The 12,850-nt window shown below is 34.4% G+C and overlaps 2 protein-coding genes across 2 annotated transcripts; one reads left to right on the forward strand and one right to left on the reverse strand.

The window, feature by feature from the left end:
• Nucleotides 1–1,636: 1,636 nt before the first annotated feature.
• On the forward strand, nucleotides 1,637–2,960 carry LOC145159935 (putative clathrin assembly protein At4g40080). Its single transcript, XM_079078989.1, has one exon. It carries the CDS (start codon nucleotides 1,773–1,775, stop codon nucleotides 2,775–2,777), a length of 1,005 nt encoding a protein of 334 aa, XP_078935115.1. The 5' UTR covers nucleotides 1,637–1,772; the 3' UTR covers nucleotides 2,778–2,960.
• A 5,366-nt stretch (nucleotides 2,961–8,326) lies between these two features.
• Nucleotides 8,327–11,481, reverse strand: LOC145159936 (MATE efflux family protein). Its single transcript, XM_079078990.1, has 8 exons — nucleotides 11,002–11,481; nucleotides 10,382–10,923; nucleotides 10,136–10,222; nucleotides 9,614–9,670; nucleotides 9,297–9,535; nucleotides 9,088–9,206; nucleotides 8,745–8,834; nucleotides 8,327–8,647 (listed from the first exon to the last, which is right to left on the reverse strand). Exons 1-8 carry the CDS (start codon nucleotides 11,314–11,316, stop codon nucleotides 8,600–8,602), a joined length of 1,497 nt encoding a protein of 498 aa, XP_078935116.1. The 5' UTR covers nucleotides 11,317–11,481; the 3' UTR covers nucleotides 8,327–8,599.
• Nucleotides 11,482–12,850: the final 1,369 nt, after the last annotated feature.

Below are 12,850 nucleotides of genomic sequence, written 5' to 3' on the forward strand. Positions count from 1 at the left end.
TCTTTTAAAAAAAATAAAAGAAAGTATTACGTAGCAAATAAAAAACATATAAGAATTTGTATTAAAATTATATGAATGTATAAAAAAAGTTTTAAAAAATTATAAGCAAAATTTAAAACATTGTACTAGAAAACCTATAGAAAAAATAGCATAAAAATGTTATAAGAAAATATAAAAGGTTTTAAAAATTTTGTAAAAAAAAATCACCTTTAGACAACTTTTTTTTTATATATTTAATCATTTAATTTGTTAAATATGTTAACATATTACCATTGTCATCTGGTAATGCGTTCACATATTACTATTGCTACCTGTTATATCAGATGACAATGATAATATGTGAATATATTTAAGAAGTTAAATGGTTAAATGTAAATAAAATAAAAAAAAATACCTAAACCTAAATTTCACCAAAAAATAATTAACCTTACAAGTCATTTTCCCTTGAAAATAATCAAGTCAATACATGCACAAGACACGTGTATGCCGTGTTTTAGGTATTGTACGTCAATATTGTATTGTTCACACGAGATGAGAGATATGAAGGAAAATACATTATTTCCCTCATGTGTAATGCACATGAAGTGATTTATCGAAAGCTATCTAACAAAATTGTTATTTTTGTAGGTATGAAGGTTGCAACAAAATAAACCATTTAGGACCACTAGTGCAACAAATAGAATATGGAGACCAAATCCAAAACTTTTGATACACCATAGTTAAAATGGTCTTCTAAAGTGTGGTAATCACCTTCTTCACATAAAAGCCTCATAATTCAAATCATTATTGTTAAATTGTTCTTAACCTATTGTATCAAACTCTTAAATTTATTGGGTTGGCTAAAAAGACATCCTTTTTTACCATTTAGACAACCCTAATTAATTTTGAAGTATTTTTATTGGTTGAAATTGTATTGTTTTCCGAAAAAACTTATTACAAACAATTTATTATAGGTTGATTTTTTATAAAAATGATAAGAGTGTGTCTAAGGGGTGTCTTATTAGCAGCACCCTGGGGTTGGCTAAAAAGACACCCAATTTATTTGATAAAGTTATGGTCTGATCTCACAATCACAAATAAAATATGCATTATGCAATCATATAAAATTATTGCTAATCTAGTTTATATAGGCCTATTGGGTGAATGATTAGACCACGCGTTTGACTTTTGATTAGAAAATCATTGATTTAATGACTTTTGCAACCCACCTTCTCATCATAAACCTAGGTCAATTATAAACACTCCAAAGTAGCAACCACCTTAATGGATATCTAGAAAAATAGAACTGCATAAGAACTTTCATTTTATTTCTTTATATATATATATATATATATATATATATATATATATATATATATATATATATATATATATATATTGTAGCAAAAAAAAGTTAAATATTATTACAACTTGTGTGACAATAGCATAGCAAATGTTTCATGTACGCTTCCGGGTTCAATGGTCCATGACATCATGATGTTGTCGCAATAAATAACTTCAACCCCATACAGTTGTTGCTAAAAATAATTAGTATAGAATACTTTATAATTAGTCCCTTGATTTAATTTAAATGGATATAATATAAAAACTTTGTTTGACGTTTTTAGTAGTATAAAACTACAAATATATCTTGTTTTTATAAAACTTTTCTTGGGACATCCACTACGATTGATCAAACGGTCAATTCTCTCTCCTTCTAAATCTCTCCCACTCTCTCTCTAATATTTAGCTTCGAATTCATCCATGGCGGATTATTGGGTGGCATAACAACGATGAGAGAACTTATAGGCATCGTTAAAGACAAAATCTCGCTTTCAAAGCTTGCTCTTCTCTCCAAACCCCAAACCTTATCTCTCCACGTCGCCGTCCTCCGCACCACATCCCACTCACCATCAACTCCTCCCAATGACCACCACCTCGCCGCCCTCCTTTCTCTTGGAGACAGCTCACGCGCCACCGCTTCCATCATTATCCACTCCATAATGAACCGCCTCCACCGCACCAACGACTCCTACGTCGCCCTCAAGTGTCTACTCACCATCCACCACATCATCAAACGCGGCCCTTTTATTCTCAAAGATCAGCTCTCCGTTTTCTCCTCTGCCGGCGGCCGTAACAATCTCAAACTCTCCGGTTTTCGCGACGGCGCGTCGGCTACCACGTGGGTTCTCTCCGCTTGGGTCCGGTGGTATGCTCGATACCTCGAAACGTTACTTTCCACGTCGAAAAGCCTCGGTTTTGTTGTATGTTCGTCTTCTTATTCGGTGTTAGAGAGAGAAAAACAACAAGATTCGATCTCATCTTACATGAACTCGGATTTAATCAGAGACTTTTGCTCGTTGGTGAGTTTGATCGAAGAAATCTGCAAAGTACCCGATAATCTTCTCGTAGAACGAGACAAGTTGTTGCACAGTGTCATGGAGCTTCTGGCTAACGATTACCTGTCGTCGGTGAACGAGATCCTACTTCGACTCAGTGAGTTTAAAGAAAGGCTTGGTCTTCTGAGTTTCAACGAGTCGGTCGAGTTGGCTTCTGGTTTGGACAGATTAACAGCTTGCAAAGATAAATCATTACAACTATTTTCAATTAGAAAACCGTCAGTTGAGACCCTTTGGGAAATGATCGAAGAATTGAATAATAAATTTGGATTTGTAAAGTTACAGAAATTGAGGAGGGATAGTGGAAGTGAGTCAGCTCGGTTCGGAGACCGAGTTTTAGTGACTCGTGATCCCATGAAGTTCTCATCTGGTCGATTGAGATTGAACTATGGTGGTTGATTGTTTTTTTTTTTTAATGTTTAAATATTTTTTAATAATATTTGCTAGTAAAGTGTCAAAACGTCATTCGATTAGGTGTAAGATTTGTGCATATTTGGATAGAGATGATGAGATATTTTTTACATTGAATTTAGTATTGAATTGTTAATTAAAAACGATTAATGTAGACAATTTATTTGGAAATTTGTGATTGTCGTATATTTGTAATCAAGATTAATTCAAATTTTGTTGGCAGAAATGGCTTCCTGTTTTACTAACGCTCTAGAATACTTCTTTGCAAGCTAGATTATTATTTTTACCAAGTCAAGGGTTAAATATTTGACGGGTTAAATTAACTCGATGAATCTGTCAATGATATCGTGAACTATTGGTAGTATTTTGGTGGGACATGCAGTTTGCCTGGCGATAGTTATTGTCGTATGTATTAAATTATTATTATTTTTTTGTCACAAAAACTCTTTTGATAAACATAAATAAACAAAATAAACTAATATTTAAGAAACTCTTTTGACGTAGGAGTCGTTGTATAAATTTATTAGAGTATATTTGTAATACATGAGAGTGTGACATGTGACAAAAAAAACTTTTATTTATTAAGTAGATTAGATAATATGTAAAAAAAAATTGCGGGGATGCTTAGAAGATCTCACACAGAGGGTTGTGTATGAGGGTGGTGGGTTTGCTACTTTTGTTAGGGACAGCTGAAGATTGTCACCTCCCCACTATTGGAGATTGTTAATTAAAAGGATTATAACACTGAGATTTTGTACCACCTTCCGACTCAACACATCGGCCACCACGTTGGCCTTACCTGGGTGGTACAAGATGTCACGGTCATAATCCTTGATCACGTCGAGCCATCTCATCTGCCTCATATTCAGGCTCTGCTGGTCCACAAGGTATCTCAAACTTTTGTGGTCCGTATAGATGGTGTAACGGACCCCGTATAGGTAATGTCTTCAAATCTTGAGGGCAAAAACCACAGCCCCCAACTCCAAAATCATGAGTAGGGTAGTTAGCCTCATGAGGCTTCAACTCTCGTGACACATAAGCAATGACTCTACCCCGCTACATGAGTATCGCGCCCAGGCCGGTGATGGAAGCATCAGAATATACCACCATATCCTCTACGCCCTCTAGAAGGGTCAACACTAGAGCCTCACACATTTTCTGCCATAAAGTCTAAAATGTCACCTGCTGCTCAGGCCCCCAAACAAAATCCACACCCTTCTTAGTCAGACGGGTGAGAGGAACAACAATCTTGGAGAAATCCTGGATGAACCTCCGATAATACCCAGCCAAACCCAGAAAACTCCTGATCTCTGAGCGAGTCGCCGGAACCTCCCATTGTATAATTGCATCCACATAGCTGGATCGACCAATATCACATTTTTGGTTGATGAGGTGACCCAAAAACTGAACCTGACGCAACCAGAACTCGCACTTGGAGAACTTGGTATTAAGCCTCTCCCTCCTCAGAACTCCTAGGAGCTCCCGTAAATGCTCTTCATGTAACTCATTAGTCTTTAAGTAGACCAAGATATCATCAATGAATACAATAACGGACCGATCTAGCATCGGTCAACAATCTTGTTCATCATATCCATGAATGTTGCAGGTGCGTTGGTGAGCCCCAAATGGCATCACCACAAACTCATAATGGCCATAACAAGTGCGAAAAGTTGTATTCTCTCCATCCTCCTCTCTAACTTTCATCTGATGGTACCCCGACCTCAAATCAATATTGGAGAACAAAGATGCTCCCTGCAGCTAATCAAAAAGGTCATCAATCATCGGGAGTGGGTAACGATTTTTCACTATCAACTTGTTTAACTCCCGGTAATCTATGCACATCTGATGGGTACCGTCCTTCTATTTCACAAACAGAATCGATGCTCCCCAAGGAGAACTACTCGATCGAATGAACAGCTTGCCCAACAGCTCCTGAAGCTGAGAGGACAACTTACGCATCTCTGGAGGTGCAAGGCGATAAGGTGCCTTGGCGATCGGGGCTGCACCGAGGATCAGATCGATCCTAAACTCCACATGCCTATACGGTGGTATACCATGCAAATCCTCTAGGAATACATCCGGGAAATCCCGAACTACCGGGGCATCAGATACTGAATGACTCGGCTCTACACGAGTATCTATCACATATGCCAGATAACCTGAGCATCCATGTTTAATAAACCTTCGGGCCCTCGCTGCTGAGCAGATTGTTGAACCAACCCTGGTACCCTCACCATAAATGGTCAGCTCTCCCCTCCTTGGGGTACGAACCACCACTAGCTGCCCCATCGCAATCAATCTGAGCCCTAAACTGGCTCACCTAATCCATCCCTACAATAACGCTGACATCCCCCATGGGAATCGGGACCAGGTCAATCGGGTATAACACTCTTAAAATATCCACATTACAATCATGGAAAACACTCGCAACACGGACTCTGTCCTGGCCGGCAACAGACATCAGCATAGGATGCTCCAGTGCATTTAAAGGAATGCCAAAACTCCTACTAAAAGTCGAGGATAAAAAATAACGACTCGCACCCGAGTCAAATAGCATTAATGCAGGTAAGGAGTTCACAAGAAAAGTACCTAACAACAATATGAATCATAAGCATAATGTAAAATAATTAGACAAAAATATAAATAGATACATACCAGCAACGACGTCCGGTGCCGCTCTGGCCTCCTCATCCGTGATCTGAAAAGCACGTCCTCTAGCTCTCGGGGCCTCAGCCCTCCCCTAACGTCCTTCTGTGATCCGAAGAGTACTAAGTCCATACAGTGAGTAAACAACTCATATTGATCCCACAATAACTACTAAGTCCATACAATGAGTAAACCACTCATAAAATTAACTAAACCAATATTTTGATAAGGATTTTGACAAAACAATTTAAATTAAACAAATCTTGTTTAAATATTAGAATGTTAAACAAACAACTTTAAATACATACACATATAAACACTACAAATGTTTTATCGTATGTTAAAAAACATCTAATAACAAAACAATTATATAATCAAAATAAAGAAGAATTAACTAATTCAAACACTTTGAATTTAGGAAATTGATTTTAACAAGGTATAAAAAACTTATTTTTTTTGTTGGTGTTATAAACTATAGACCATCTAATACTAGGGTTGGCAAAATTGTACCACGCAAAACCAACCAACATGTTACCAACCAAACCAAGAAACTTGGTAGCCAACATGTTTGGTTGGTAGTACCGTACCAATTGATCAATGTTGGTACGATAATGGTACAAAAATTTGAATACAATGGTAATACCGTACCAACCAATTCATTTATTATATATATATATATATATATATATATATATATATATATATATATATATATATATATGAAATCGTATATTTCAACTGTTAATTGTGTTTAGTATTTACAGTTTTAATAACATCATATTAGTCATTTGATTGTATTAGTCAATAGTTATTACCACGTTAAAGCACAAAATTAAAACGTTACTTTAGCATTACTTTAGTATAATTCTTTTGTAAACAAAAAGAACTACGTAACTAATTTCTATACTAAACATCAAAATTCCGATGTATTTGCTTTAGTAGAATTTTTTTGTAAACAAAAAGAACTACGTAACTAATTTCTATACTAAACATCAAAATCCCGATGTCTTTGCTTATTTTTAAATCTTACAATAGAAAATTAAAAGAAGTTGGTATATACCATTACCAATTTGTACCAACCAAACATGTTGGAAACCAAATAAATTGGTACCAAGTATACTTGGTACGGTATCGGTAGAATTTTTTTTATACCAATTAGAGTTGGTACGGTACACGGTTTAGAGAAAAATGAATTGGTACCGTACCAATTCCACCCCTATCTAATACACCATAGTCAATTTCTATTGCTAATAGTCATGAACATATAACTCTCATACTACAATTGAGCTATGGTGTTTTTTACAATAATGTATCAAATGATAGTTGAACCTCAACCACTTAGGGCATTTAATGACATATTTCCAACTCTTGATACCGATCTGCTATAAACTTTTTGGTGATGTTACTTTCTTAAGCCCCTTGCCCCTATTTATAAGTTATGGAATTCAAAACATTTCATATTTGAACGAAAAGGATTATCCAGTTAAATTAGTAATTTAATTCTTTGCAATTATCTTCTAGAATTAGCCATTAATCGTCCTTAGATAACTAATATAGATCTTTTAGTTTAATTTATTAAATCCCAATAATTAATTTCTAGTTATTTATTAACTCTTTAAGAAACAAAAAATTAGTTAATTAATTTCTAATTATTTATTGACACTTCAATAAATAATAAATTAATTACCTAATTAATCTCTCTCATTTATTGTTCTTGCTACACAATCTTGACCCGAGTGTATAACACGTACAAACTCATGCAACTATTATGTCACTAAAATGTTGTAACAGTGGTCATATCTCCAACACATGGTTTAAATTCATAGGACATCTTTGAATCGGTCTCTTATGTTTATTAATAATAAACTTGGGTTTATTCTTCATGACACTCAGGTGACATCATTTGTATGAGTGAAATGAAATTTTCCAACTTTTTAGGGAATTGTTGGAAATTTAATTATTTATATCAAGTTAGCAATTTTCCATTATACCTCATTGGTAGGAGAAATGAACTTTTTGTGAGTTTATAAGATTAAGGAGTGTCCAAGCTCATATGTGCCCCTTCAAAGGCTTTGGTTAAGGTTAAGGGATTGGCCAAGCCCATATGTGCGCCGATTCGAGCCGAGGAATGAGATGCAAGGTTCATAAAATGGCACGATTTAGGCACACATTGCACTTTGTATGTTGTTGGGAGCTGAGGAGGTTTTATTTGTAGCAGTTTTTGGTGGGGTTGGATTGGACTAACCCGATCAACATGTTCACCATGCGTTGACTTTGTGGATGAACAAAAGAAATCTTCTAGAAGTCCCCAAAAACTTGATAAGCTCTATGTTTAGAATCATATTAGATTCCAGATGATGTCACCAAATCTTATAATTTATCATTTATTCGAATTGGCACGTGACAGCCAATGGGAGGTCAAACATTGTCATCAGATTCGATTTTGTTGATAGGGTTTTCAAATTAGTATAAATAGGATCTCTCGGGCTCATTTATTCCACACCCTCAAAACGAGATCCCTCTCCGTTCTCCTTTTTTCCTCTGTGACACAACTTTTCTTCAAATTTTCGAGTATTCGCTTTGCATGTATCGGGTCATTCATTTGGTGAGCTTTATCTATGTGTAGTTTAATATGAATCCAGATCTAGACTTCCAAGTTTTTTTTTCATGACTATTAGCAATTTTGTTTTACAAACGTAGTTTAATATGAATCTAGATCTAGACTTCAAGTTCTTGTGCTTAAAACCCAAAGTTACCATCTGTTTTGTATTATCCTTGAATTATAATTTAATACAGCTCCGACATTAATCGTCTCGAACTATATTTTAAGCATAGTGAACAAACACGATCCAAATAGATATCTAGGTTTTATTTAAATTATCAACGTCCTCTTTTGCAGCCCCCAATTTCTAACATATTTAACCAAATTTTGATAATTTCTTACAATGACAGGATCAAACCTAATACTTATGGAATTCTGGTATTGTCACATATAGATCAAAGGAAATGGTAAAACCGAACAACCTAACAAATTTTCGGTGCAAAATTTCTAATGAATTACTTTAATTACATTTCCTTTTTGCAATGCCAAAAATATAATAACAAAGAAAGACGTTATTGGTACCAATTTTTTGTGAACCAATTGAGATATCAACTTGTCATGATCAATGCACAACTGCCCATTTCTTAATATGCATACTTGCTCTCTGTGCCTGCCAGATTTCAACACAAAGTTACGTTTAAAATAAGATTTCTTATAATTGTACCGAGTTAATTTGAACAAAAATTCTCCGGTGGGATGTAAATTACCTCCTTTTCCCAATCACAACGGCTTGTAATAATAGCCAATACAACCGTTTGAAACGCGGTTCCTCCGAAAATCATTCCAGCCCAAATACCCTAAAATCACATGTACAAATGTTGGATTTTGCACAAAAAAAAATAAAAAAGCAAATAAGGGCCCGTTCGTCACAAATGACATGACATGAAGACATATTGTACATTATACTCTCAATGAAACTAATATCAACAGGACAAAAGGACCGATCCTCTTTAGAAAATGACCCTATATAATTAAGCCTATCTAGTCATGTCATGTCACATCTAGGCGAGTCCAATCAATTTCAGCCACTTGTAAGAGAAGAACTTGTACCATGACACCGAGATGGAAAAGCCATCCCATGGCAAGTCCCATCGGGACTCCTATCAAATAGTAGCAACCTAAGTTAATGTACGCTACATATGACTGCCATCCAGAACCAACAGCAACACCTATCAGATTGCACGGTTTGTGCGTTAGTGATTGTAGAGCTTTGAAAAGCCGAGAGAATATTGATATAACTAATATGAGGAGGTGTTTACCTGAAAGAACGGGTTGAATACTGTTGAGAAGAATGGTAAAGGCCAAGAGAAGTGAAAGCTTGCTTACAGCATGCAAGACCGGTTCACTGTTGGTGAATATTAACGCTAGCTCGTTGTGGAATAACATGATCAAGAGCCAAAAGAAGAGGCCTATCACTGCAGATGTGGTAACTGCAACTATGGTAGCGAATCTAGCACCTTTCCCGTTTCCTGCTCCTAACTCGTTTGCAACCCTAACTCTGTTCAATTACATGTAATTAAATACATTTTCAGACATGGCAAAATGCCAAAATGAATGTAAATGTTAACAAACATACCCCGTTCCAGCAAAGAATCCAAGAGGGATCATGAGTTCGAAGCCATTAATAGACATGCTACACAATAAAAACATATAAACATTTATTAATTTTGACTGATCTTTAATTTAAACTTATGTATTGCCTAAAAAATTACAAACTATATATGATACATACATACCTTTTAAAATTATATATATATATATATATATATATCATGGGTCCACATAAAAACAGTCCGAATATGGTATATGTCAAGTAGGATTTTTCATCGTCCACGTTACTAATTAATATGTTCTATTTTTTCCTAAAAAAACTCTTTACACATAAAAAATAATTAGAAAAAAACAAAAAACGTGATGTAATCACTGACCAAAACCACGATAATTGTAATATGTGGACATACAAGAAAGACAGTATAGGTCACAAAAGGCTAAAAAACAAGATATAAAGAAATCATATATACAAAATATAATGATTAGCAAAAACAAAACGACCACACAAATAAAGAAATTTAGACCACGACAATTATTAATTTATTACCATATAGATAAAGCATCCACAGCAATTTTTGCGTTTTCAAGGTTCCCAGTCATCACGATCAGTATCCTGTAGTACCAGTTCTCCAAACTGCAATTTTCGAAAAAAGACATTCGTGTTAAATAAATGAAGCTTCATGAGTCTTGTCGTACGAAGGTACTAGATTCTTTTCGAATCTTTTGATACGCCGCAAGTAAGATACGATAGTTACAGAATGTCAATCCAAGCACCGGAAACTGAGATAATTACCACAACATGACGCCGGAGGCGGCGGAGAGTTTGACAAATGACCACAGTCCAGTAAAGGCTTCCATGGAAAACCCACCCCAGGTCTCCGGGCAACCACCGAATACCGAGAAACAGAACAACCCTATAACGATCAACCACCATGAGAAGTTCAGAGTCACCACCGTTCCAACCAGTCCCAGCTGAAGTCTGTACACAACCAGCCAACTCATCACCGAATGAACCACCAGCGCCCCGAGTGACACCCACGCAATCACGTACGTCTTAAGCTGGCTCTGAAGAAATCTTTGTAATGGGAACTGAAAGCAAAGGCTGAAATGGAGTGGTATCAAACTCATAGACACCTTACCGGAGAGCTCCGATATGTCTGCCGGTTGTCCGAGCAGTTTCAGCACCGGTGAAGCGAAGATGTACAACGGTAGAAGTAGAATACAACATAAGAAGAGTACAATCCATGAGCGTTGTAGATACACTCCTAACATTCGATAGTTTTTCGCTCCATATGCTTGTCCACATAACGTCTCTAAAGCACTCGCCATCCCCAACTAAATCCCAAAGGAAAATGTTTAGAATCTCAGAGAAATCAACAGAAATCAAAATTTCAAAAAGAGTAAAGATATTACCAAAAGACCGAAGTCGAAGCCGACGATGACACTGGTGGCAATGGAGATGGCGGCGAGCTCAAGATCGCCAAGATGACCGGCGAAGGCTTGGGTGATGACAAACATGGAGTAGGAGGCTATGCGGCTGAAGATGGCGGGGCCGACTATGTGCCACAGCTTCTTGGATTCAATCAAGAACCGGTGTCGAAATGAGAGATCGAAGTCTTGCTGGTCTGAAGTTTTTGAAACCAAATCGACGTTTGAAGATGTATGATCCAACAAGGGTACAAGTGTTGGCTCCTCGACTCGACTACCAGTGCCTTTGATGTCCGCCATTTTTCTCGATTATCCTCCCTTTTTCTCTAATTTATTACTTGAATTCCTCTGTCACATGTGAGAGAGAGAGAGAGAGATTTGGTGTATATAGAAGACTTCATGTGGTGGACTATCATATTTTCTTTTTATGAGAGTGTAGACGTGCTCAACTTTTGTACGTAGTAACCTACACTAGACAATATAATATTATACTAGTCCGGGTTTATATATATATATTAGGCAAAGGCCGTGCGTTGCGGTGAAGCATCTGCATAGCTAAATTTTTTATAAATATATGTTTTTTTAAATATAACAATAATGTTATAAATTTTGATATAATAATTTGTATATTAAGTTGATATAATATATTAATTATTTTGAATTATATGATAATATATACATCTATTAAAACTGCATAATCTCAATCTTTTGAATGACCTCTACTCGATGGTTACTTACTAATAAAATTAAATATAATATATGGTTTAATGTTATTTATAGTTATTATTGTTAATTATTTTTTTTTAAATTTATTTGTTTGAGGTTTTAATTTTTATCATTGTAATTATTTAAAACATCAAACAAATTTTTTTTATTTTAAAGTTAACAATATAATCATTTATATAGAGTTATTTTTAACTATTGTTATTGTAAGTTATTTTAAACAGATTATTTGAAAACTTTTTTAACGATTATAAAAATATTTTTAAAAAATATTTTAGTTAAATTGATATTACAATTTAGTTTTTACATTTAACACTACAATTTATCATTTTTAACTATTCACAAAATATTCTTTGGGTTTTTAAGTGGAACTGAAATTTATATTGAAGTTAACCTTGTAATGTTATATTTAAATTAACAATTTAAGTATTTTGTTCAAACGGTTTAAATGTTGTAGCTTCAAACTGATAATGGTTTACATACAACAACATATTAAATCTAATAAATTAAATATAATATGTTAAAAGTTAAAGACATAACTTTATAAGTAGAAGTAAAAATATTATTTTAATATTGAAATTTAGTTTATTTATGATTACACTTTAGGTTTGATACTTATTTAACCTTATTAACCAACTTATAATCATTATTAGAAAGACACTACAATTTATCACGTTTAACTATTTACAAAATATTATTTGGGTTGTTTAAGTTGAACTAAAATTTATATTTAAGTTGATCATGTAAGGTTATATTTAAATTAACAATTTAAGTATTTTATACAAATTGTTCAAAAGTTGTAGCCTTAAAATGATAATGGTTTATATACAACAACATATTAGATCTAATAAATTAAGTATAATATCTTAAAAGTTAAAAACATAACTCTATAAGTAGAAGAAAATATATTCTTTTAATATTGAAATTTAGTTTATATATGATTACACTTTAGGTTTTATATTTATTTAACCTTATTAACCAACTTATAATCATTATTAGAAAGAAATTGAAAAGTCATGGGAGTTTCAGGTGAATGTGGTGAAAGGAAAAATGAATGAGAGTTTCAAATGAATGTGGTGAAAGGAAAAATGATTCCTTTATAAGTATACTA

This window comes from Lactuca virosa, chromosome 2 (assembly GCF_052849685.1).
Source record: "Lactuca virosa cultivar CGN04683 chromosome 2, Lactuca_virosa_CGN04683_v6, whole genome shotgun sequence".
In the NCBI taxonomy this organism is placed as follows: domain Eukaryota; kingdom Viridiplantae; phylum Streptophyta; class Magnoliopsida; order Asterales; family Asteraceae; genus Lactuca; species Lactuca virosa.

What these genes read in the sequence shown, in the direction of transcription:
- LOC145159936 (XM_079078990.1), bottom strand. Translation starts at nt 11,316, where the DNA reads ATGGCGGACATCAAAGGCACTGGTAGTCGAGTCGAGGAGCCAACACTT. An exon ending in GCTTCGACTTCGGTCTTTTG is followed by an intron (nt 10,924 to 11,001) that starts GTAATATCTTTA and finishes TTTGGGATTTAG; the next exon opens with TTGGGGATGGCGAGTGCTTT. An exon ending in TATTCAACCCGTTCTTTCAG is followed by an intron (nt 9,207 to 9,296) that starts GTAAACACCTCC and finishes GCAATCTGATAG; the next exon opens with GTGTTGCTGTTGGTTCTGGA.
- LOC145159935 (XM_079078989.1), top strand. Translation starts at nt 1,773, where the DNA reads ATGAGAGAACTTATAGGCATCGTTAAAGACAAAATCTCGCTTTCAAAG.